The sequence below is a fragment of the Pseudochaenichthys georgianus genome, chromosome 23 (genome assembly GCF_902827115.2).
Source record: "Pseudochaenichthys georgianus chromosome 23, fPseGeo1.2, whole genome shotgun sequence".
NCBI lineage: Eukaryota > Metazoa > Chordata > Actinopteri > Perciformes > Channichthyidae > Pseudochaenichthys > Pseudochaenichthys georgianus.
The window spans coordinates 22,646,137-22,673,261 of record NC_047525.1 but is presented as its reverse complement, the minus strand read 5'-3'; the positions used below and the strand labels follow the sequence as shown (position 1 = coordinate 22,673,261).

General features: G+C 42.9%; 1 protein-coding gene across 1 annotated transcript in view; it reads left to right on the top strand.

The window, feature by feature from the left end:
• Nucleotides 1–26,065, top strand: part of LOC117439121 (gamma-secretase-activating protein-like) — a 47,424-nt gene extending 21,359 nt beyond the window's left edge. Inside the window, exons 19-32 of the mRNA XM_071201795.1 lie at nucleotides 1,930–2,009; nucleotides 2,504–2,584; nucleotides 2,984–3,100; nucleotides 3,885–3,940; nucleotides 9,265–9,296; nucleotides 10,481–10,542; nucleotides 13,484–13,579; nucleotides 18,114–18,184; nucleotides 18,367–18,461; nucleotides 19,493–19,612; nucleotides 21,828–21,889; nucleotides 23,654–23,757; nucleotides 24,396–24,493; nucleotides 24,633–26,065. Of these exons, the coding sequence (XP_071057896.1) occupies nucleotides 1,930–2,009; nucleotides 2,504–2,584; nucleotides 2,984–3,100; nucleotides 3,885–3,940; nucleotides 9,265–9,296; nucleotides 10,481–10,542; nucleotides 13,484–13,579; nucleotides 18,114–18,184; nucleotides 18,367–18,461; nucleotides 19,493–19,612; nucleotides 21,828–21,889; nucleotides 23,654–23,757; nucleotides 24,396–24,493; nucleotides 24,633–24,733 (1,175 nt within the window). The 3' untranslated portion in view covers nucleotides 24,734–26,065. The remainder of the gene's footprint in view (nucleotides 1–1,929; nucleotides 2,010–2,503; nucleotides 2,585–2,983; nucleotides 3,101–3,884; nucleotides 3,941–9,264; nucleotides 9,297–10,480; nucleotides 10,543–13,483; nucleotides 13,580–18,113; nucleotides 18,185–18,366; nucleotides 18,462–19,492; nucleotides 19,613–21,827; nucleotides 21,890–23,653; nucleotides 23,758–24,395; nucleotides 24,494–24,632) is intronic.
• The last annotated feature ends 1,060 nt before the right edge of the window (nucleotides 26,066–27,125 follow it).

Here is a 27,125-nt window from a genome sequence, read left to right as displayed (position 1 = left end):
ACATTCCGGATGTAAACCGGACCCTGGAGCAAAAACATTCCTATTAACCCATGATCCTTGCAAGCGAACAAGCTAACAAGCAACCTTAACATATAAAAGATGTTAACAACATAAACACCAGAAATGGTGCCTTTTTAATCAAATGGCAATTGCTTTTCCTGTGTCATACTACGTCAAAGTAATCGAGCTCGACCCTTTTTACCTCCTGGTTATATGGCCCAATTAATATGTGCTATAGCAGAGGTCACCAACCTTTTTTAGGATGAGGGCTACTTTCAAAGAATAAAACAAGTCGTGAGCTACTTTTCGTGTATATATTTAGCACATTTTAACATTATTATATGCTGACCTTTAACCTTTGAGTGCTGTTTGGGTCTGTAGGACCCGTTTCCAGTGTTTACTAAAAGAAAATGGATGCAATTTAATTATTTTAACCTGTTTTATTTGGGGTGGACCTCACAACCTCTAGGGGGGACCTCACATCCTCTAGGGGGGTCCTCACCTCCTCCAGGGGGGACCTCACAACCTCTAGGGGGGTCCTCACATCCTCTAGGGGGGTCCTCACCTCCTCCAGGGGGGACCTCACAACCTCTAGGGGGGTCCTCACCTCCTCTAGGGGGGACCTCACAACCTCCAGGGGGGACCTCACATCCTCTAGGGGGGTCCTCACCTCCTCCAGGGGGGACCTCACAACCTCTAGGGGGGTCCTCACATCCTCCAGGGGGGACCTCACATCCTCTAGGGGGGTCCTCACCTCCTCCAGGGGGGACCTCACAACCTCTAGGGGGGTCCTCACATCCTCAAGGGGGGTCCTCACCTCCTCTAGGGGGGTCCAGGGGCATGCACCCCCGGGAAGATGTTTTTTAAAATGTTGAAGTGAAATGCATCAATCTGGTGCACTTTGAGCACAACATGAATTTATGGATACTGTTAGATAGATATAGAGTTGTAGTAAGTAGATAGAGTTCGCTATGATTAGGTTTCGTTTATAGGGTAGATTCTTTTAATTACATTTCCTTTTTTGTTTTGTGTATTTTATACATTTTGGATTAGCTTGAACATGCCCCGCGGGCGACTCACGTTGCCCCGTGTTGGCTACCCCTGTGCTATAGTGTTCCTTAGACCAGTGGTTCTCAACTGGTGGGTCGCGACCCAAAAGTGGGTCGTGGACCTGTTTCAAGTGGGTCGCAGATGTGCGAGTGAAAAAAAAGTCAAACTTTTATTTTGAAGGCCCGATTTTCTATCTACCCTTCACACAAACTATCTCCTCTTTACTCTTCTCTCTGTGTGGAGCAGCAGGTTCAGCTGTCAGAACAAAGTGAAACACAAACAATGGCATAACATATTATTAAAATGTCGGGTAGTAATAGATGTATTTATTTTCTTCTCAGAGTGTACCAGAATGCGTAGTTTATATGTTAGTATTTCTAAATCTCCTGGGGGAGAATCCCCCCAGACTTTTTTCTGGGGTTGGGTTTTCAGCATACAGTTCAGCTTTGACTCCATCATCTCATTAAACCTTTTTTAAAAGCATACTTTAGTTCCGTGAAGGGATATATGCCCTGTACTTCACTTTAATTAATATTGTATGCTGAAAAGCGTATATTACAGCACGATTTTTTGTTGAATAGATTTGAGTGGTTCAACATTTTGGGTCGAGATTTATTGACAAAGAAAAGAGTGGGTCCCGAGGCCTGACCAGTTGAGAGCCACTGCCCTTACACTGTGATGATAGCTTATGTAGCCTAGCTTTTACAAATACAACATTGATTCTAAAATGAGGTATAATTCGCCTGTGGGCAAAATTGGAAACATCGGCCCGTCATATCCAGAACTTAAAAGACATCCGTGCCTCTAATAAAGTAAATCAATCTGTGCTGTATTAAATGAATTCAGACTGTACTCTCTCTGTCCCTCACTGTCACACAGCCTCTTTATACAGAATAAGCTATGAGAAGTCTCTCAGCCTGGATAAAGTCCTGCCCTACTCCTCTGTGCTCGACAAGAAGGTACCACACACACACACACACACACACACACACACACACACACACACACACACACACACACACACCACACACACACACACACACACACACACACACACACACACACACACACACACACACACACACACACACACACACACACACACACACACACACACACACACACACACACACACACACACACACAATTATACAATTGAGAATGCGCATACAAATAAAAGGCAGCCATGTGTGTGTATGAATGCATTATGAGGACACAATTTGAATTCTGTTTTCTTTCTTTGCGCCTTAACACACACACACACACACACACACACACACACACACACACACACACACACACACACACACACACACACACACACACACACACACACACACACACACACACACACACACACACACACACACACACACACACACACACACACACACACACACACACACACACACACACACACACACACACACACACACACACTTGTGTTTTCTAGGAGATACCAGCATGTCTGTTGGAGGTCCCTGGTGTGTTGTGTACCACTGAGCTGCATATTGAACCCGTGTTCAAAGGCAAGGTAACAACCTCCATTTTTTTAAATCACATTTTTTATTTTTAAAACGGCTTGTAAGTATTCTTGAACAATATACACGACTGTTGTGTTTCTAGTCATAAAACTTGCATTAAGGTTGCTGATGAAATGTGTGTTTGTCACATGACTGTAGGTGCATGTGTTACGCAATGCTGGGAAATGACTTAATTCTGACATTTAGAATACGTGTGTGTGTGTGTGTGTGTGTGTGTGTGTGTGTGTGTGTGTGTGTGTGTGTGTGTGTGTGTGTGTGTGTGTGTGTGTGTGTGTGTGTGTGTGTGTGTGTGTGTGTGTGTGTGTGTGTGTGTGTGTGTGTGTGTGTGTGTGTGTGTGTGTGTGTGTGTGTGTGTGTGTGTGTGTGTGTGTGTGTGTGTGTGTGTGTAGGCCAGCAGTCTCCAGGGTTTCTGGTCAGAGCTGCAGTGGAACACGGAGAGGACACATTCTCTGGATGCTGATCCCAGATACAGAACCTCACACATACAAGCCGACTGGGATAAACTGGTGAGTGTGTGTGTGTGTGTGTGTGTGTGTGTGTGTGTGTCTCATGCATAGGAATGACCAGTTGATTATTTGTTAAAGGGGCCCTATAATGCTTTTTGGGGTTTTCCCTTTCCTGTGTGTTGTGTAGATATCCCACTATGTTATGTAAGTGGAATAAGAGCCTTGTGTGTTGTCGGGCGCCTGTGTTCATCATGGATCAAACAACGCACAAAACGTATTTTTGATACGTTTAAATCCAAAGAAATACATTAGTTTAGGCGACATTTTGTCCTACAAGCTGATTTTTTTTTTAAAGGGCAACATCTTTATTTGAGTCCACTTCAGTTTTGGGGTTTCTAAAGTATGATAAACCAAACTGTGTTTTAATTTGGGGATTGAGGTGCATTGGTACAGACGAGAATAATCTTTGCTTTAATAATAAGCTTTTTTCTCTTTCCTGTATTGTGTTATAAGTATCTGAGGTGCTGCAGCACGGGCAGTAGAAGCTTTTTGAAATGTTAAACATGGAAACACGTCACAGAAGAGGCACACAATACAAAAATGGGCAACATGTGCCCACACTGTTGCCCATAAAGTTGTAATGAAACATTGTGTACCTCTTCTCATGAAATGATTGTGTGTGTAAATAAAAAGAGTAATGTGTGTGAAAACGAATTTCCTCCAACTTTATGGGCATTTGAACTTCCCCCAAGGATGTGTCTTCGCGTGTCAGCACACCGTTGTGTCTTTACTGAACAATGAGAGCATATTCTCCGCCCTGCCATGACGCTCCTTCTTGTTTCAGAGGGCCGAGAGGAGACCTTCCAGCCACATGAACCGCATCGAGGAGAACACCAAGAAGTAGGTCTGCCTCCCACTGGAGCTTTGTTAAAGAGTACATCACTGTCTAGACACACAGTCCTACAACTGGAGAGAGGGAACGCACGACTACAGCTCTGCACTGCGCTTAAGTGTTTGCTGCACTGTTGTCTCAAAATTGGGTTTGGAAAAGTACTTAACTTAACAGGAACAGTAGAACTGTTACTCAAGTTCAGCTTCCTTTGAAAGTTGCATTGATTTTCCCAACATATGTGAAAAATACATAGAGCTGTAACGTCCTTAAAACACCATCGCAGTGTTATTACTACGCTTCTTACTGTTAACCCTAAAAGGTCTGGAACCAACAATGCTTTACTTTGTTAATGTATCTCAATCATCACCTGTGACCCTAGTGTGTCTGTATCTGAAGAGACCCTGCTCCGTGCCTTTTATTTTCTAACTTTCTGTGTTCAGGAAATGTCCAGGCTATACATATTGTATATAAAACAATATGTTTAGCCTTTCTTCTCAGAGTGGCGCAGGAATGCATCCTAGAAGCTGGTTAGCATTTCAGCACTTTCGGCTCCCTTTCTTCAAAGTCAATTTGGGTTATTTGTTAGAGGCCTGAAATAAGGTCTGTGGTTATTACATGATTAAGTAATTTTAACGTTTTGTTCTACGATATAAATGTTACAACCACATAGACAGGGCTGCACATAACTGGTGCGCACCGTTTGGCAGCGTTCTCTTTTTTGGCGGGGGTGCACATAACAGGTGCACATGCACACCGGGTCATTTGAAAAAAGGCGCATTTGCGTACCAATATTGAGAGGGAGAAGAGAAAAGAGAGGAGAGCGAGAGAGAGACAGATATTTGCGAGTTGCATATCAACTGGTAAGAAAAAAAAGTCCAAGAAGCAAGCCACGTTGAGTAGTTACTTTGGTACTCCACCACCGTCCAAAAAACGTCAGACTGAACCTGCTCAAACAAAACGTGTATTCGCAGAGAAGTGGCTGCAGGATGTAGGCTGGCTCCAAACCGATGACGAGCGCACTGAGATGTGGTGCAAAAATATGCAGAGAAAATCCGAATCTTGCTGATAAAAGCAACGCCTTTTATATAGGTTCTACGAACTTTAGTCATCCAGCTTTTGAAAAGCATGAGAAGAGCAAAGAGATGTGAAGATAGCTGACAAGTGCAGCCAGGATAAGAACCCCAATCGCCCCCTCGACAGGTGGCAGGATAAACTCGATGAAGAACAGCGCCAAGCTCGGAGTAATACGTTTCTGTTGGCCTTTCACAAAGCCAAACATGCACGTCCTATGCGTTCATATGAAGAGGACATTGCGCTTTTCAAGAGGCTTAAAGTTAACGTTGGGACGGCTTATCATTCGAGAGAAGCCGCATCATGGAGACCATCGCACAGGCGATCACTTCAGAGATGTATGAAGAATTGAAGGCAGCTGAATTTTGCGGTGTGCTTTTTGATGGATCAGAAGACATAACAAAAGTGGAGCAGGAAATGGTGTACATTGTGTCTGTGGGAGAGTGTAGCTCAGATTTCCTTGGGTTCATTCGTTTGGGTGTGAAACGAACGGCACAGGACATGACAGACGGGCTGGAGCAACTCTTCCATGCTTGTGGCTTAGGACAGTGTTTTTCAAAGTGGGGGCCCCGACCCCCCGGGGGGCCGCCAGGGGGCTCCACGGGGGTCACTCAAAGTTTGAGGGGAAACAGGATTTTTTGTTTTTTTTAATCACACGACCGCCCTTCAAGCCAATCAGAATCGAGCTGCCGCTACTGAAAGTGAAAATCTGCTCAGCTTTTGGAGCAAGTGAGAGCTAGTGAATGTTTCGCTCTGCAGCTGGATGAGAGCACGGATGTAGCAAATGTCGCAGAATTGCTAGCATACATCAGACTTATTTCAGAAGACAACTTTGTTGAGGAAATATTTTGCAAAGCACCGGAAGGTAGGACCACATGAAGAGACATGTTCCAAGTTTTAGATCATCTCAAACGGACTTGACTGGTCTCGTGGTGTGGGTGTGTGTTCAGATGGGGCAGTGCGGCTATGACAGGCAAAGAAAGCGGAGTGACAGCTTCGATCAGGCAGAAGGCCCCAAATGTAGTGGCAACGCACGGCATGTTCCATCGGGAGGCACTTGGACACATCATTTAAAAAAAAAAAAATGCAACAGGGGGGTCCCCGCCAGAGGATAATGCTATATGGGGTCCTTGGCATGGCAACGTTTGGGAACCCCTGGCTTAGGAGATGAGTGGAAGACAAAGTTGGTTTGGTCCTCAAACTGCGTAAACTGGTGGCGATTGGGGATTCCCTTGTGCACATTCTGTGTACCGCCCACACCCTCGAGAACTGTGCCAAGTCAGCTGATCGCATGGTTCCATACCGTGAGACATGTAATAGCTCCGTTGTCAAGCTGCTGCTACGCTTTTATCTACAGAAAGGGGGCGCCAACAGAACAACTTAAGGTGATGTGTGATGAGAATGGCACTGCCTTTGTAAAACTAGGAAAGTTTCACAACATTAGATGGTGTGCATGGAGACAAGAGACTCTTTTGAAAATATGGAGGCTATTACCTGCCATTCAATCTCAAGTGGCTACAAGTGACCTAAAACATGTCTGCACAGAGCGCTTTAAGTGTTTCCTAGCCAGCATGCTTGACACTGGAAACATTTTACAGTTCACCTCCCTCAAGTTCCAGCCAGAGAATTTGACTATTGGTGAATGCAAGGATGAGCTCGTGGTAGCTATCGGACAGCTGACACTTCTGCTTGACAGCGAAGGCAAGTACAGGAAAGAGAGTGTTTCAGATGCTGATTCTGACGGGGACAAGGTTGATGTATTCAGACGTCTAATTCAGGAGTTTGAAAGCAGATATGAATCCCTCAAGTCATCCATTTTTAATGCTTGATCCTTCAACTTGGCCTCAATAAAAAAAGATCTCTTGGCAACACAACACTGACTGACATTCTTCAGAAACACGAGGCCATCCTGTCGACCGACAGAGACTCCGCTGTAAGAGAATGGATGCTTTTAAAGCAAGCAGGAAAACGTTTGGCAGCGTTCTCTGTGTGACTTGGTCAACATAGTGAAGACAAGCAATGCAGAAAGATACTCCAACATTCAGAAAGTCCTGCTGTTGCCCCTTACACTGCCCTTGAGCAGTGCTTCATGTGAGAGGGGATTTTCACATCTTAATATAATCAAAAGCAAGTTCAGATCCTGCCTGTCAGACTCTCGCCTCTCATCCCTGATGCACTTGTCTAAGACGACAACGGAGACTTTCGACCCAACACCAGCAACTTGTGGATGCAAGCATCTAATGCAGACTCAACCAGAGAGAAAGAAGTATGCCTACATCATCAGCTGCCATGTCTGACAGAGAGGAAGACAGTGAGGAGAACAGTGAGGAGGGAAGTGATGACAGCTTGTAGGATTACTGGTCGTGCTAATGTTGTCTTGTGTTCACCTCAGTGTGTGTGTCCTGTGTTCACCTCTGCATGTGTGTGTTCAGTGTTCACCTCTGTGTGTGTGTTCAGTGTTCACCTCTGCGTGTGTGTTCAGTGTTCACCTCTGTGTGTGTGTGTTCTGTGTTCACCTCTGCACGTGTGTTCAGTGTTCACCTCTGTGTGTTCAGTGCCGTGTGTCTGGCAAATAAAGACCCCCTCAAAAGTTACGGTTTATTTCATTTTAAGGATGAGCACTAAGCAACATCTCCAGGTGCTCCTTTGAGAACCAGGGCAAACAAGTGATGTGCACCCCTGCACAAAGATCATTTCTGAATCCATACATCTTAAAAAACGGTTGTATCCTGCTGCAAATACGTTGCCTTGATCTCATACGCGTGCGTGCGGGAGAATATGTGCAGCAGCAGTCTGTGGAATTGACTCAGAATAAAACATGTTCATTATGAAGAAGGAGCAGAGCAGCAGTGGCTCGTTGATTTGTTTGCACAGAGGAATCGGATCCTGCTGGCTTTGGCGACAGACGACATATGTTGGTAGAATCCTTTCACACTGGTTTGGGGGATTTCATGGGCTCTTTAAATAACAAAAGATAGCGAGCATTACTGCTGCCGGAGAGCACACACACGTGTCTGAATTATGAAGTTGTTTCTGTATTCGTTCTGAGGTATAAACAATCAGTGGAAGAATAAAACATAGTGGTATATATTAAATATGTGAAGCAGGTTTAAAAAGTACTTTAGGGTGTTAGAAAATAAACAAACCTATACATCAGAAAATATTTACAGTGAAAGATATATATATATATTTATAAAACGGACAAGTCAAATCAAGCAATCTGATTGGTTCTTAGCCGTGATATACTGAGCGTATACCACTGGTAGAATTGTAAGTTACTTTTCACAACAAGTCAGTATCCCTCCGCGTCTGAGAGAAACAGTATACCGTTCAAACTGGAACAAGAAAGCAGCGGAGAAGTAACGGGCAGAAACCCTCCTTTTTACGCAGCGGTCCAGACATAGACATCAAACGGCAACACATATTCAGTGTGCAGTTCCTGTGGCATTAGGGCAGGGATATCTAGATACTTTCCAAGGTCTGACATCATGAATTGTGCTACTTTTAAAGCAAGCAACGATGTTTTCAAATCTGTAATCAAAGAGGTCCGCAAAAACACTATCGGCCAATCAGATTGCTTGATTTGACTTGTCAGTTTTATAATTAAGCAATAGCTCACGACAGGCCGTGGTATATGCTCATTATATCACAGCTAAGGGGCGTGGTTCGGCCCGACGCGAAGCGAAGTGGTTCGCGTCGGGCCGAACCACGCCCCTTAGCTGTGATATAATGAGCATATACCACGGCCCGTCATGATATATATTTATATATATATACAGAGTGTCGCTATCGAATTCACAATATAAATACACAGAATTGATGTCAGTGTACATGATAGGCCGACCTCCAACTGACAAAATGTAAACATATGTAAATATCTACAAAATCTCCCCGAACATTAAAAGTTCTCACAATTATTATATATCAAGAAACTGTGTAGCTTGTTATTAGGTTGCTCTGTGAATATAAAGTAGTGTATGATCAAGTGATGATGGACCCCTGATGTCGTACCTGCCTTGAATTAAATTCTACTACGGATCAAACCAAAAAACCTTTTCGCTTCATAATCACCTTCTCTTCCTCCAGGCCAAACTCGGCACCTGCTTACTCACTTTTCTTTTAACTTTTGATATATTTTTGCCGTGGAGTGCGGCAGCGAGCCTGAGTCCGCCTCAGCTTGCAGCGCACAAAGTAAGACTCTTATTTTAATGCTGGCTGGAGGGATTGTTTTCTCACAAAGCTTTTTCTCCTTGTTTTGTAGAGTTCTATCGATGGTGGACACCTGGTGTCTTGGTAAGACGCATGAGCACACTGAACACACACACACACACACACACACACACACACACACACACACACACACACACACACACACACACACACACACACACACACACACACACACACACACACACACACACACACACACACACACACACACACACACACACACACACAATACAGGGAGTGTGGATAGCGTAAACAACAAAACCTTGAATATAATGGAGCTCCAAACTGTGTGTGAGTGTGTTTGTGTCGACGTCTGAAGTTGCATTCTTCACGCTCGCTGGAGAATTCGGATAAACAGAACCACTCATTTATCTTGGAGGGAGGTCGAGGGGGAAAAGGGAAAATAGAGCGAAATATATTTTTTTTTAAGAGGAAAGAATGGTACAATTATGATACAACGGTGGGGATTGTATTACCTCCTCCACGTACCTTCCTCTCAGGACTCCAGTGCAGATGTTTCGTCTCAGCCGCGACACACGCCCTCACCTCACTTAATCCTCACGGGTGATGTCACACACCTCCCTCAGATTCACTTGTTAAACCAACACTCATTGTAATCACTCCTCAAATAACACTTATACCCAGATTATAGCAGTCATGAAAGAATCTGCCTTATTTATCGCCCTGCAGTAAATCATCGTAAGGCTTTTTGTTGGAGCAAAATGCATTGAACGTCCACCTGCTCCCTCCCAGTCAGAATCAGCTCGGTGTGTAAAATATTCAATACACAGTTTATAACTTTGAACTTACGACAGGAAGCCAATCAGGCAGCTCTCTGTGCCCTGTAACATCAAAAGCTTGTGTGTGTGTGTGTGTGTGTGTGTGTGTGTGTGTGTGTGTGTGTGTGTGTGTGTGTGTGTGTGTGTGTGTGTGTGTGTGTGTGTGTGTGTGTGTGTGTGTGTGTGTGTGTGTGTGTGTGTGTGTGTGTGTGAAGTTGAAATTCTGGAGCATGGTTGTGTGACCGACATAAAAACACTGACACAGCAGGATTGTACCCCCCCCCCCCCAAGCTCTGGGAAGTATTTTCAATGAGAGAAAGTATTCCATGTACTTTATCTTAGCTATGAACAAGTCAGAGTGTGTTTAATAACGTAAACCTGAGGCTCCCTGTGGTTTCCGTCTACATTCAGCATCAATGGCTCTTCAAAGTGTCTCTAATGTGCTCTCCGCCGCTGGGTCTCTTCCAGACAAGAAGCTGGTGCCACTGTTCCGGGAGGAGGACCATCAGCACAGGGCGCTCATCGGCCTGGTAAGAGAAACTGTTCACGGGTATATCTGCACTCTCTGCTAACGTGATACTTGTCCTGGCTTTGGCTCGACATTTCATTCAAGCAAAAAACCACGACCAAAAGTCCAAAACCTAAAGATATTAAATGTTGCAAAACACAAAAAAGCGGCTAACTTTTGGATTTAATAAACAGGCAAACATCATTTAGTAATAAAACATTTCTTAAACGATGAATTAATCGCCATACATCTTTGGGGATTAGTGTGCATGTTTTACCGATTCATGCACACATCGAAATGAAAAAAAACGATATTTAAGTGGACATATTATTCTCATTTGATATTTGTATTTAGTGCCTGTACTTTGACGGGGGGGGAGTGTGTGGGAAAGAAACTCCCCCTGGAGGGAACTTTGGGATTTTCGCCTTTGCAGACCATTGACACGCATTAAAACCGATAACACGTTGCAGGAAAGGGAACCCCCCCAAAAAGCACAATAGGGCCTCTTTAAAGCTGGTTTCTATGGCAGTGTCATATCCAACATCATCATGTCATTTTCCATTGTGGATTGTTAACCTGCAACCATAAATAAAACCTGATTTAGAGCTTTAAAAAACAAACATATATACTTGAATACGTTTGCTTGTGCCACAAACCTGAACCCTAGAACAAGTGCAAGAGAGGTATCAAGGTGTTTGACAGAATGCCATATTCATACCACCTCTGTGTAGCATCCTTGAAAAACACAATTTCTTGAGTTTTGACGATTTTGAAGTCTTTTAAAATTATGTGTTTTCCCTTAGGGGAATTCATCCACACAAAACACACAGACGGACCACTTTTGGACAAAATGTCCTCTCCGTTAAAGGCAGCTCTTTGTGGAACAGCCTCCCAACTGAGATACGGGATCGTCCCACTCTCCATAGCTTCAAAGGGCAACTCAGAGAAGGGTTGAGAAACAAACTGCTAAATGCACTTTAACACAGGGGTATCTCCTCTTGCACTTAATATGTCGTAGCTGCTATATTGTACTGCATGTGGTAAATACTTGTGTGTGCTGCTCTTGCTCTTTCTGCATATCATGTATTTATTTGTTGCTATATTTCCAAATGTCATGTTCTTATGTGTTGTATGTCAGGGACTACGGATGGAAATGAGCTCAAAGCTAAAATCCGGCACATTTACACTTGAAGCATTATTCGTCTAAAGTGTTCATTAATGTGCGTTTTCCCTTTTCGAATAAACGATGAAATGAAATGAAAAATACGCTTTGACATTTGTAAAAGTCAAGCCCTTTCCTTTTCTAAAGTGAGAATAACAAAAGCAGGCGGATAAAGAAATGGATTTATTTTATCGAGTTTGTTGTGGAAGAGCTCGAGCGGCCAGATCAGAGCCCTGACCTCAGCCCCTCATCCTCTGAGAGGGATCAGAGCACTGACTGCGAGCCAGAGCTCTGACATCAGGGACGGCTGGTAGAGATGGGGGGGTAGAAACCAACTCGAGTTTTGATAAGATAGTTGACTGTATCAATCAATTAATCAATCAATCAATCAATTTTAAAACAACTTTATTAATCCCGCAAGGGGTAATTGTTTGAGCAGCAGCTTATGTCATGAACACAGGCAGGAACATACAGGTTGAAAACACACCGATACACCCGGGAGCACAGATGTGGATCATTCCAATTTACAATATAAATAGTTCATACAGTAGCATCACAATAATAAATAAATAAATACAAGTTTGAGTGCAGAAGGAATGAATGATTTTGAAAAGCGAGTAGTCCTTTGATCAGGTAGAGCTTATCTACGCCCTGATGGCAACATGAGGATAAACAAGTTTAAAACGTAGCTCTGTAGTCGATTTGGGTTTAATCTCCCCAAATGATGGAGGCATTGAAGTGGCGCTGTATAAGGTACCAAATAGTCAGTTTATTACGGTAGAAGGTGGTCTGCACTCTGCACCCTCGCAGTTTGAGAAGCAGACGAGTGTACAAGCACACAAGCAAAACAAAGGGCTATAAAACCCTACAGGAAAGGAAAACCCCAAAAAGCATAATAGGGCCTCTTTAACTTGCATGTTTTAGAAAAGAAACGTAGTTAAATAAATAGTCGTAGTTAGTTGTGACAACATATGCACTTATTCTAAAAGTCATTTAACCTTCAGAGAAAGACTGTAGTTAACGTCCTGCCACTCAAATCAAAGAGCAGGAGAACACGGATTAGATTGTCTCTTTTGAAATACAGATCCAACTTTGACGCCCTATTTGTCTCGGTTTGAATAATGATGTCTTTCCCTCGCAGCAAAGGAGGATTCATGGTGAGGCCCCTCCTCCGACGCCCAGATTGTTGGAATCCCCTGGATTCCCTCGAGCATGGGTTGATATATAGACCGCTAACGAGCCATAGTGAAATGCTGACAGCCAATCATTTCCCCCCGTAGTCATCTTTAAGGTGAAACTCGCTGTCACGCTTCAGATGAGTCGACACTTCAGAGAAAAAGGCTATCTTAAGGTCCCTGTCCTTCCTTTCTTTCATCCCGTCTGATGGACAATTTCATATCCTGCCGAGCTCAGCACTAAGGAGCAGATAGCTTCAGTTTAATGGAGTTCAGGCTAGATGCTAGCAAGCTGTTCTTAAAATGACTTTGTCTCTCCTTTATTCTCTCGGATCACTTCCTTCCTTCCTTCCTTCATTCTCCTCCTCACTCCCTTTTCCTCCCGGAGAGATATGAACTGTTTTTTAGATCTTCCCTCATCTGCCCCCTCTCTCTTCTCTCCGTCGTTAAATCAATTTTGGGACGCAGTAGTCGAGGGAAAAGTCGAGCTGAACTCAATTTGACCCTGCTGAGCGCACAGTAAAGTCTTCCTAAAATACACACGCACAAGGTTTTACCCCGAGCGACACACACACTTGCATCCAAAGGAAAACATCTGTCTATGTATTTATTTATTTGCGTTGCAGACGGTTGACAAGCTTCGAGAGCATCTCAACAGACACCTGCCTCGACTGGGGAAGAAGAAGATTGACTCGCTGGTTGTCAACTACGTGGCCAAACTGGTGGGTACACAGTGTGTGTGTGTGTGTGTGTGTGTGTGTGTGTGTGTGTGTGTGTGTGTGTGTGTGTGTGTGTGTGTGTGTGTGTGTGTGTGTGTGTTCAGTAGTGCTGTGTACACTCTGTGAACCCGCCTATAATTGAAAAGGAACATCGTTCTCCACGTTATGTTTCCTTAACGTTCGCCCTTACTCCTTTTGGGGAAGGTTAAGTGACTCGCAGTGAGGACGGCTCGGTGGAAGCTGCAGACTTTCCCACTTTAGTTAAACACTCTGACAGAGCGCCCAGATGTGTGTGTGCTCTTCAGATCAGAGAGGATGCTGGGAGCCATCAGGTCTCCTTTTCAGTCCTTAAAACAGTCATCGGCTCTGCGGTCAAGTGTCCTCAACCACACTCCACACTCCTGGGAGCACAAGCTTTGTCTAAAAACAATTAGATATATGTTAATGAAGAAGTATTCAGATGCTTTACTTGAGTACAAGTACAAATACATTATTTTCAAATATTTCATTACCAAAATCTTAGTACAAAAGTATTATCAGCTAAATGTACTTTAAGTATAAAAAGTCAAAGTATTCATAGTGCAGAAAAATGGCCTTTATTTGTATATAATTATATTTATATATGTGACATTTCTAGATAATACTGTTATGTAATACTACCTTTTACTGTCAGACAAACAACGTTCTGATTGTCTTGTTGTAAATATTGAAATACTTTAACTCATTTGTGACTTAAAGATATAGGCCACTAGTTTAACTTTTTAAAGATTATTTTTGTTAAGAGTAGCTAAATTAGTTTATTTCCCTTTTAAATGTACTGGAGTAGAAGTACAAAGTAGCATTACATGGAAATGCAGTACATTACTTGAGTACATGTACTTAGTTCATTTAAACCTCTGGTTATTTATTTGGTTAAGTTGTGTCTTCAAATATTTCCAGAGACATTTCTATCAAGTTAACGCCTTGTTACAGTCGGTTGCAAGTGATTATGTCGTATCCTTTTACACATTCTTTCACACACACATACAGGTATTGGGCCGAGGGCGACACCGTACTTCCGGTATCCGCCATTTCACGCGAGGTGCAAGCAGAATATCATAGTCTATTGCCTTAATCAATATCTAGTCAACTCTAAAATACCACATATATGCATTGGCATGATAATATTATTGTGACAAGTGGGGTATTCACCTGGTGTTTCCAGAAGATAGACGTAGATGCAGCCAAAATCGACGAAGGCCACAGTCGTTTTTCCATACATCTGCAGGCAGTCTGTAAGGGCAATCCGACAACCCACACAGCTCTAGTTTACGCTGGTAACGACCGAGAGCACACCCCTCCAGTCCAGAGGTGTAATCCGAAGACATGCAGCGATTTCTTCGGTCGTTAATTCAGAAAAAAAACTAGTGCGCTCTGCCTGGCTACTTTAGCTAGCCGTTTATATTTGCACCTCCAGGATATTAGCACCTCCAGGAAAATGGCGTATTTATATATATATATATATATATATGGCGCGCGTTGCATTGTGGGTAGCTCGTGACGTCACTGTGTGTGAAAGAATGTATCAGTGTTGTGGTTGTCTACAAGAAACTGCCATAGATTTACTTTTGAATCAAAATGTAAGCTGCATTTTTACAATACACTTTTTAACTACAGTTTTTCAATCAATCAATCATCAATGTTTATTTATATAGCCCAATATCACAAATGTTACATTGTCTCAGTAGTCTTCACAGTGTGTACAGAATATCAGTATGACAATACGACACCCTCTGTCCTTAGACCCTCACATCGTACAAGGAAACACTTCCGGAGAAAACCCAGTTTAAAGGGAAAAATGGGAGAAACCTCAGGGAGAGCAACAGAGAGGGATCCCTCTCCCAGGACGGACAGACGTGCAATAGATGCCGTGTGTAAATTGAAAAGATAATACATTTGCAACATAGGTAGTCCAAATGTTTGGAAATGCATGTGTGTATAATGGGAAGATGAATCCACGAGGATATCCATCCAGGACCTATGATCCAGGACCACAGCCACGACTCAAGATCCAGGGCTCGCGATCCAGGACACAGGACCGCAGGATCATCCATGACTCCGGATCCCAGCGTATATAGACACCAAAAAGAAAGACATTTGGGGAAGCTGGGTTAATCGGAACATGAGTGTACACGGGTACAGACAGAGAGAAGGAAGAAGTAAGATGTTCCCCGACAAACTAAGCCTATATCAGCAAAACTAGGGGCTGAATCTAATCAGCCCTAACTATAAGCTTTATCAAAAAGGAAGGGTGCTTAAGCGCACTCTTAAAAACGGATAGGGTGTCCTGCCGCCCGAAACACAAACTGGAAGCTGATTCCACAATGTGGAGCTTGATAAGAAAAGGCTCTGGCTCCCATTGTACCATTGTAGTTTTTGAGTTTGGATCAAAAGTTAGCAGAGAAACAAGCACATGTTAGCGGTTAGCTTGAGGCTACTGTATCCTGTATCCACTTGGAGAACCCTGATGAAAACTGTTTTTATCGGTCCATTTGTTCTGTAGTGGAGGAGGACCCCTGCAGACAATTCGACTTTTGATTGAAACCTAAAAAGTAAGAAAAGTAATCCTAAGAACATAACCTAACCGAGAAAGCTAGCTTCGCATTTTATGAGAAACTCTATGGGCAGAAAATGACAGTGCTTTTCGATGTGTATAAATATCACTTCCCCGTGCACCCCACTTACTTCTGAAAACCCAACCTACGCCCTGTGTTTCCCGCCCAAAGAGCAGCAGGTGGGCTCTGCATAAACCGAGCGGAGAGACGTCTCGGCACAAGGAACTTCTTGGATGTGTAAAGTCAGTCTTTAGTATTCCTGGGAGGTACATCTCTTCCCAGCTAGCAGCAGCCGCAGAAAGCAGACATCCAGCATACATCAAGACAACAGTATTAAAGCAGGCCAAGGGTACGGCTGGAATTGAATAGAAAGCAGGAAGCACGTATTGGGACTTTGTGGAATTGCAAATGACGGTAACAAAGAACGGAACAAATCCTCTCTGCTCTCAGAAGCATCTCTGGATTGGCTTCCCTCGGTACAAAAGTTTTAACCTGCGCCTTCCAACTCCAAATGAAAGCAATGGAAATAGAAGTGGCTTGTAATAGTGTCGGCACAGGCAAACAGGGTTTATATTAGATGTATTCAAGTGAAGTGGAAAAGTTTTATATTCCTATTAAAGCAGAAAATAAGAGACATCCTTCCGGGACGCTTTGCTTAAAGGACAGTCGAGGAACTCAACAGCCGGCTTTAAACAGAGAACTGTTGTCATCTGACTTCCCCTCCGCTGATAAAGAACATCTCGCCTTTTCGTCGGCACTCATTGAGACTAATGGCTGCGTTGACACAGGGGAGAGGTTTTGGGGGGGGGGGGGGACACAGATTACAGCTTTTAAGAGTCAGGGAACTTCTGCTATGATAGATTACAGCTCCACTGCACATTATTGTTATTTATTTCATCTTCCTGTTGCTACCGACGACTGAAACACATGCAGCACAGCCAATGTCAACGCAGAGAGCTAATGGCTGAATATATAACTAAACGCATGAATATAAAGTAATGGAATTAATTGAAATAGGCTGCAATATTTTGTAATTATGTCGAAAAGTTGCTCGATACCCAAGGTTATTAGACTTTTTTCTCCCCCGCCTCACTGAGCGAATGTCTCGGGCTCATTAAGACGAAATGGAATAATCCTCATAGAAAGTCACACAGTGGGGGGGGGGGGGGGGGGGGGGGGGCTGTAGCTTTTAAATGCTGACACAAGAACATCCTTAATACTGACCTTCTGCGTTACATCGTCAGCGAGCAGAAGTGATGTTCGTTAAACAGTTTAAGGGTTAAGACATTTAAGAATGTATTAAGTTTAAAAAGTTGCCACCTTTTCGTCCAACAATGAATATCTAATTTTAAAGAATAATAACATTCCTTTGACGCTTTTAGAGTATTATTTTCTTCCTCTGTTGACGGATCATTTCCAATGGGATCAAATGGATAAAGGCGGAGCTTTCCCTCACATCTTTCTTTGACACCTGTTTTATTTTTTGGGGTCAGAACGTTACATAATCGAGGCTAATTGAACTTCCCATCCTGAGGTCAGTGGAGGACGCGGCCGGCGGAATGTTTCCCGCTGGTTTACAGGATGTGAATTCGACCGATCGTCTTTCCTGTTATTCTGCAGGAGATGAGAGACGTGGTCATTCGTGGAAAAACGACTGTGTGTATTACAGCGCGGAGCACATGAGTCAAGTGCATCCTAATGCCTACTGATGTGTGGTGAGATGCGTGTGTTCACATCCTGAGTCACAGCGTTCAGTGGAAATGAAAATGGGAAGTAGGAAAAAAAAGGGGAAGCGAGGACTGTACATTTCCATGTAAACACAAGAAAGGTCTTGTTTTCAGGTGTCTTATCCAGACTCTCATTTGCTCAGCGCTAACGTGTGTGTGTGTGTGTGTGTGTGGTGTGTGTGTGGTGTGTGTGTGTGTGTGTGTGTGTGTGATTAGCTGGAGCTCATCAGACACATGCTGGAGTCGGCCTGGCTGAAGTACAAGCTTGGCCCTCGTGTTCTGTGCCTGTGAGTAGCCCCCCCTCTTCCATGTGTGTGTAATACGTGTGTGTTCTTTGAACGTTTCTGAGAAATCTGAGAAAGTATAAAACCCTGACTGTGTGTGTGTGTGTGTGTGTGTGTGTGTGGTGTGTTGTGTGTGTGTGTGTGTGTGTGTGTGTGTGTTGTGTGTGTGTGTGTGTGTGTTTCAGTAAACAGCAGGGCAGTCCCGGAGAGTGGTCCGTGTTTCACTTCATGTTTCGGATCCTGGAAGCAACAAGGGGTCTCTGCCTGCCCCTCCCACCTGGTATTACACACACACCCCCCCCTTACCCTAACCAAGTCTTCACCTTCAAATTAATGACTCCCCTCATGGGGACCTACAATTTGTCCCCATAAGGGAGGCGAGTCCCCACACGTGACTGTGTAAACAGATTTAGGTCCCCACAAGTATAGTAATGCTAGACCACACACACACACACACACACACACACACACACACACACACACACACACACACACACACACACACCACACACACACACACACACACCCACACACACACACCACACACACACACACACACACACACACACACACACACACCAATGAGGGACGACAGAGCGGCTGCTGTAACCAAAAAGATGTCAAACATTAGCATAGTGCGGCAGACATGGGTGAGCCAGAGTGTGAATACATTTTCAATCATTTATATTCCGTTGTATGCAGCGACACTTCCATGATTTCAGTTTCAACAGAGAAAACGGCCAACTGTGTGGGAATGAGAGGAAATGCCCTGCAGCAAGGCTGCCGGTGTAAGTGTGTGTCAATAGGGTGTGAAGATGTAAAGCAGCAGGAGTGTGTGTGTGTGTGTGTGTGTGGTGTGTGTTGTGTGTGTGTGTGTGTGTGTTGTGTGTGTGTGTGTGTGTGTTGTGTGTGTGTGTGTGTGGTGTGTGGTGTGTGTGTGTGTGTGTGTGTTCCTTTGCTGTTTAAAACACAAAACTATTGCACATCGCTGTTCAGCCAGGTATCCGTTATGGTTAACAGGAAGTACCTTTATTTGTAGCCTGTTTTATATACTGTATATAATTGACTGAAATCATGTCAATCCTCTATGGCCAGTAGACAGGGTAAGGAGGGTTACTTTCAAAATGTATTCCATCATAATGTCTCGTTATCTGTAAAAAATAATGTAATCAGCTCAAAGTCTAAACACAGCCTCACAGAGCCGCTAGCGTTGCTGCAGACTCTTACCTTTTTCTTTTATTTATTGTTTTCCAGAGCATCAAAAGCAAAAGTCTCTTTTTCATCTCCGGCCCTACTGTTCTGTCTCTGCAGGCTATCACACGCTATTAGCAGTGTTTGCTGTGCGCTGCCTCCCTCAGCCCACCTTCCTACAGTACGTTGACCACGGCTTCCTGCAGCTCACCGAGACCTTCGTGTCCCGCCTCATGACAGGTACACACACACACACACACACACACACACACCACACACACACACACACACACACCACACACACACACACACACACACACACACACACACACACACACACACACACACACACACACACACACACACACACACACACACACACACACACACACACATCACTTCAGGGGACATTACATTGACTTACATGCATTTCCTGGAAACTTATCCTAACCTTAACCAGCACATACCTAACCCTAACCCTTAACCTAACCCTAACCAAGTCTTCACCCTAACAGTAATGATCCCCCTCATGGGGACCTCTAATTTGTCCCCATAAGGGAAGCCAGTCCCCACACGTGACTATGTAAACAGATGTAGGTCCCCACAAGTATAGTAATGCTAGACCACACACACACACACCACACACACAACCACACACACCACACACACACACACACACACACACACACACACACACACACACACACACACCCACACACACACACACACACACACACAACACACACACACCACACACACACACACACACACATTTTGCAATTTATTTATTTCCATATGCGAGTAGAAACATATTGTCAATTCATCCTCGGCTCTCTCCGGACTGAACTAGCTCAACAACTATCGGGTGGATTTCCATTAGACTTTGTTCCACTGGTGATTCTCTGAATTTGCATCTAGTGCTGCCATAGAGGTTAACATGTGTGGCTTTAAGCGACAATAATAAACAAAAGGAGTTCATTTCATCACCTTGTGGAAAGGTCCGTTGCTAACGTTTGCTTACTTGGCTTAAAAACACATTAATATTGTTTATCTTCCATTCACATGGAGAGCACATTGTTTGAATGACAAACATCTTGACTTGGCTCTGAGATCAACAGAACAGAAATACACTCGTCAACTCTTGATCTCGTTGTACTTTAACGTGGTTCTTTCTCATGAAGAGAACAAACCAAGATTATTTATTTAAAGGGCAGAGTCCAAAAGATTCGGACTTCAAAGTGAGAGCAAGGAGGCTTCAGAGCTTTGAAGTACCCGGGTTCACGCATCACATCAAATGAGTATATCATTATTCAAATGTCTACCACTTGATCCTGGGCGATTTGCTGGGCAGTGTGCTCTTTCTGCCTCATTACAAACACATACAAACATATACTCTCATCTGGAATTCTCAACTGGTCTTACTTATCTTGGTTATAGCCTTCTGACATCTTGGCAGGAACCACTTTTATCATGAAAACTACAAAAAGGAAGTGTTATGCTCTTGAAAGGCCTGTACAAAACGTTATGATACTCCGTCCAATAGTTGTTGAGATATTTCACTGGGGCATTGTTTGCTGCTTACACCCATACACCTTGAGAAAGGTTGGCTTTCAAGGTAACCCTAGATCAGGGGTGTCGAACTCAATTTCATCGCGGGCCACATTAGAATTATGGTTGCACTCAAAGGGCCGGTGGTAACTTTAAGACTATATAAATATACATAGATAATAAATATAAAATAATGTATAATTTTACAATATTTCCTCTGCATTGGATTATTATCGGATAGGGTAATAACTTCATAATTAACCACGTCTGAAAGCAGAAGTCTAGGGCAAATCATTGCAAGTCTCTTCAGTGCGCATGTCACAAAATGAGATGCATTGTGGGACATGTAATTTATGGGCAACGTTCTCCTGTAAAGCGGCACGTAACATTATAATAACGTATTATATTCTTTGCAAGCTCTTGTGGGCCACATAAAATGAAGTGGCGGGCCGGATTTGGCCCCCGGGCCTTGAGTTTGACACCCCTGCCCTAGATGAACTACATTACCCAGAAGGCATTGTTGCATCAGAGTTATCCAGGAGCTGCTGAAGCAAAGGATCTCTGAGGCTCACTACTCCATTTCCTTTTTGGATGAATAGATATTTCTGCACCACAACAAGCACACCTTCTGGGAGTTCTTTAAACTTCAAAATAAAAAACTTGGGCTGACTCAGGATCTTCATGCTTCAGGGATCAGACTTGTTTATGGATAAAACGTGTCAGTGTTTTCTGTAAAAGTTGCAGTTTTATCAATTTTGGACTTTGTTGTTTTGCATTTATTAAAAAACCATGTTTCTGTTGTTTCTAAGGATTTTGAGCTACTAGTTAACTATGAAAAGAGAAGGTGTGACTTTGCATTATTTGTCCTCCCTGTTGTCTTAAAATTATATTTTACTTTTCTCTTTAGATTTGGACAACAGTGATGCCAACGAGCGACTGAAGTTCAGCATACTTAAGAGACTCCCCGAGGTACTACCGAGTCAAAGATGAGTTTTTTAATGAAGGCCAAGGAGTAGTTTAGAATAGTTTTCCATCCAAATGACGACACTTTGAATGTACAAACTTGGAGTATCAAGCTGTAATGTATCTGCACATGACCGGGCTGAATTCAGTAAAACAATTCACGAGGCTTAAATGTAATTCTATCTCTCCCTGAGGGGGACGTTTTGATGTCTCTGTGAATGGTTCTCTCCCCCAAGCTTCCTATTCTGAGCTAATGTAGAGTTATTTGGTATATCTCTCCTCAAACCCCCTCAAGCCATCATAAAGCTCTTGTGTGTGTGTGTGTGTGTGTGTGTGGTGTGTGTGTGTGTGTGTGTGTGTGTGTGTGTGTGTGTGTTGGTGTGTGTGGTGTGTGTGTGTGTGTGTGTGTGTGTGGGTGTGTGTGTGTGTGTGTGTGTGTGTGTGTGTGTGTGTGTGTGTGTGTGTGTGTGTGTGAGATCCGTCCGCATTGTGGTCAGAGGAATGTCGAGTGTTTGCCGTCTGTTTTTCCTGCCTGTCAGACTTTTCTTAGCAGGAGAGATTTACCAGGCACAGCACAGCACAGCTACAAAACAAAGAATATTTTAACAAACTTAAGAAATGTACAATTTGGGGAACCCTATCATCCTCATAATTCTTATTATACTGATCTTCAACCCCCATTGAATAGCCCTTCATAATATAAATAACAAATTAAAGAGATATGCTAGCTCTTTAGCCGCTCAACTAGCCTATAACGCTAGTGTTTACTAAGTGGATATTTAAATAATTGAACTAAATAAAGTAGTTCTTACGTAGAGATACGTTCCTTATAAAGCTATTAATCAAGTATTCACACCTAGTATTTGTTTTGGTTTTAATGCTCTGTAGATACGGACTACTAAATTCGCGATAGCTTGCTAACCTGTATAGTGAGAAAAAAAGATACTCTGCCAATACATTTGCTTGATTAAAAAATCTGTATCAATATAAATACCTTAAAAAACTAAACATAATGGCATAAAATCTGCCAAATGTCCAAATAGCGTTAGCTTAGTTAGCATAATCAGACATTGCAATGCTAACCTGTATGAATGCTACTGCACATGTTTAACATATTGCAACCTGACCTTGAGACCGCTATGTTTTATTTACTACAGTTTTGCCATATATTAACTGACAAAAAATATTTCTCTTGAATCCCTCATTAGCAGTCAGCTCCTCGAGAATAGTTTTCAGCTCCAGTTGGCAACATTGAGAGGGACAGATGTTCCTTTGCTTCGGGCAATCATTTCTGCATGACTACATGAGCCACATGCCTAACATGTTAACTTTGGTGTGTGTGTGTGTGTGTGTGTGTGTGTGTGTTGTGTGTGTGGGTGTGTGTGTGTGTTGTGTGTGTACTAGCATTACTATACTTGTGGGGACCTACATCTGTTTACATAGTCATATGTGGGGACTCGCCTCCCTTATGGGACAAATTGGAGGTCCCCATGAGGGGGATCATTACTTTTAGGGTGAAGACTTGGTTAGGTTTAGGGTTAGGGTAAGGCATGTGTTGGTTATGGTTAAGGTTAGGATAAGTCTCCAGGAAATGCATGTAAGTCAATGTAATGTCCCATGAAGTGATGAAGTGTGTGTGTGTGTGTGTGTGTGTGTGTGTGTGTGTGTGTGTGTGTGTGTGTGTGTGTGTGTGTGGTGTGTGTGTGTGTGTGTGTGTGTGTGTGTGTGTGTGTGTGTGTGTGTGTGTGTGTGTGTGTGTGTGTGTGTTAGCCTATGGAGCAGAGGATCTACCATATGTGGGACCATCCTGTCAGTTCAGCTTGGATCTCCAGAGATTATGTCAGGACTCAGCTGGAAAAACTCAACAAAAGCAAAGGTAACGCAGCAAAGTGTCACACATACCGTGGAGAATACACACTGACATATACCTGAAGCCCGACACACATCTAACACAGCATTCGCTAATTAGCAAAAAAGTAAAACACCTCAGAGACTGGGAAGAAAGAACCTAAGGATACCGAACATTGGCTGCTTCCAGCTCTTCACATACAGTATGAAGATGTAACATTCTTTTTTGAAGTCGGTTTTGAAAAGCTTTTTTAAGGCATCTTCTTCGACTGAGGACACTTGTGAGTGGCCATTATCACAATTTCCTGACAAGAAATCATCGCAGCCGCACCATTTTAACTCCAGAAACTTAACTTTTTTGTGACACTTCCAAAAAAGAAATCTACCTCGACTTTTCTTTCATCAAATGTGCTTTAAAAGTGAACCCATCGGGTCAGCTTACACATCGTCTATCCACTTCATGATGCTAACGGCTAGTCGGCTAATAGGCTAGTAGTGGAACCAGCAGCATTTGTGTGCAATGGTGGATAAGTATAAATGAATTAAAAAAAGCTGCCACACAACTTTATCCAGAAGAGTTACGTGTTTTTGATTTTCCGCAGAATTGTTTTGACGAAGAGAAAACCTTCATATTATCCACAGTTGTGTTTTTTCCTCCTCTTCAGGGATTCGCATTCAGCGGCAGAGACAAGCCAGGCTTCAGACCTGAGTTCCTGCCTCTTACCTACCTGGCAAAAATACTCTCTGATATAGAGGAACAAGGTATGTGTGTGTGTTTCCCGCCTGGTTCTGATACAAGGGCCTTTGGAGGATTACGAGTGCGTGATGCTTGGTCCAAAAAGCGAGGCAGTGGAAGAGAGGAAGGAAGTGTCTGGTGTTTTATCCTCTTCCTGTGTTGCAGCTCCGAACCCTTTCGAGGAGCAGGAGAACGTGGACGCCAGATTCGTGGAGGAGACGGCTCTGAAACAGACACTAATACTGCTGGGCTTTGAGGGGAAATGAAACGGGAAGGGCGGGGAAAACGTGTCGGAGAGAAAAGTCATCATTGACTCGGCCTTGAGGATAAGTAACCGACGATGAGAGACGGGCGGAGGAAAGATGGAGGGAGACGTCCAGAAAAGAAAGATGGAGGGGAGAATACGACGCAGAAGGGACGAAATAATCACCCTCGTTTTTTACAGTAAAAACGAAGGCATGCGTGGAACGATACGGACAGTCTACTGAAAAAACTTTAATTCAATGTATTATGTCAACAGATTTCACATAACTTTATTAGGTTAATTGAAAGCAAAGTTGAACCTCGTATTTTATACTTAATATTACTGCTTTCACCTAACTTAATCTGTTGATAATACATGTAATTAAAGTCAACGTTTCAGTTTGTAAGTGTACAAAGCATTCAAACACAAACACGGGTAAATCTAAAACGGGGAAGTTGTTTGATCCAATTACATTTAACAGCTCAATTCTTTATAGAAAATCAATAACCCCAGCAGCTATTAATATGAATTGTTGCAGCAACAATTCTCTCCATAACTTCTCAATTTTTCTCTCATGCAATTTATGAATATTGATGTCAAACGGTGTTATAAATCAAACGGTGGCGTACTCCATCTACTTGATTACATGCTGACACGAGCTCTGCACACACAGCGCTCGGTCCGCTGCTGTGCGTTCAGTCTGACATTAACCGAGTTATTCACGGTGTTTACAGCTCAATGGGATGAGCTATAACTCAGGGAGAGTACCTGGCAGATGTTTAATAACAACCCCCACAACCAGATATTAAGTTGTGTTAAACTATGAAGAAAAATGTCTGTAATATACAGTTTGTTCCTGTCTGACGAAATGGACGAACAGGGCTGGGTGACATTTAAAATAATGGGAATTACCTGATGATTTTTGAGAAATATGACAATTTGTTTCTACTTATTTCCGACACTAATGTATGTATGAACTGTAGCTTATGACGAAGCTATACATACCATCAGATCAACAAGACAGTACCGGTTAATGATGTGTCCTTAGGAATTGAAATTGAAAGAAAAAGACTGACTACAAACGTTTGGTTTGAATTATGACGCAAGCTCTTACTGTAAGTGGAGAAATTGTGTGTGTGTGAGACACGTGTTCAAAGTCCTAGACGGAGTTGGCATCATATATGAGACTAAATACCAGAGATCAGGATATTTACATCTCATGTCTTACTTTGAGTTGAGAAATTACAACACATTCCTCTGGGGGAAAAAGGGCTTACATAATCACTCGTGTTTCTTCTATTTAAACAACATCAGTTTTGTAAGATGACCTGTAAATAAAGAGATTTGTTCCCAAGTTTGCTGTGTTATTGTTGTTATACAGCCATACTTTTTGAAGAACATGGTGTACAGGGAGGCTCAGTGGCAACAGGGAGGTCTTGGCTGTCGTTGTTCCCAGTGGATTTCCTTAGAACACTGAAAACTTCAGAGCCAGAGTTTCATTGTGGAGATCAGAGATGAATTAGGAAATTATCTCCGCTGGCAGTCAGATAGGTTGTTGCTTGAAAAGCTCAAGGAGGATGTGAGCTCTTAGATTCTCGAGAATACCACTTTAGACTTTGACTGAAAACAAGCTAAGGGACATTTAACGAAGGACACACACATCACGGTTTTCTACAGCGTTGTCATGCAATACATTACATCAGTGCTAAATTACTCAATGTTTTGTTGTACTTGTTTAACCACGTCGATACAATCATCTCAAATAATTTATCTTCTGGGGAATTCCTCTGTTAAATGTGAATAAATTACTCATTCCCCACCTTAGCATCCTCCACACTCTGCTATGCCGGCAGTGTTATGTAGCCAGTAATAGACACACACTGCTCTTCCCGTTAGCGTGCAATGTATGACACACACATAAGACATACAGCAGCACACCGATTCATATAGGTTTTTTTAAACACATGCAGGAATATGGTACTTCGCTAACATAGACACACACACAGCCTTTCACAGTTATGATGAGGATTGTATTTGTTTAGTTTACTCTAAAAGAAGCGAAGGGAGACATTTGTAAAATCACTATTATTATTATTGTTCTTTTTTCTTTTTCTTTCCAAGGAAATGGGGAATCAGAAAATAAGCTGTATGTGATGGTTGATATGAAAGTCACTGTTTGAAGGAAAATTTACGCCGTACACGATTTGTCATCATTGTCTTGTAATGTACTGTCGAATGTCATGTTTTATGTTATTTGTGGACCCCAGGAAGATTAGCTGTTATGCACCAGCTAATGGGGATCCTAATAAACAATAAAACAATAAAACACACATGCATAGGGAGGACAGGGCTGCCTCAAAATCAGATAAACTCCACCTGTTGCCTTCTTGAACTATTTAAGAGGTTGGCTAACA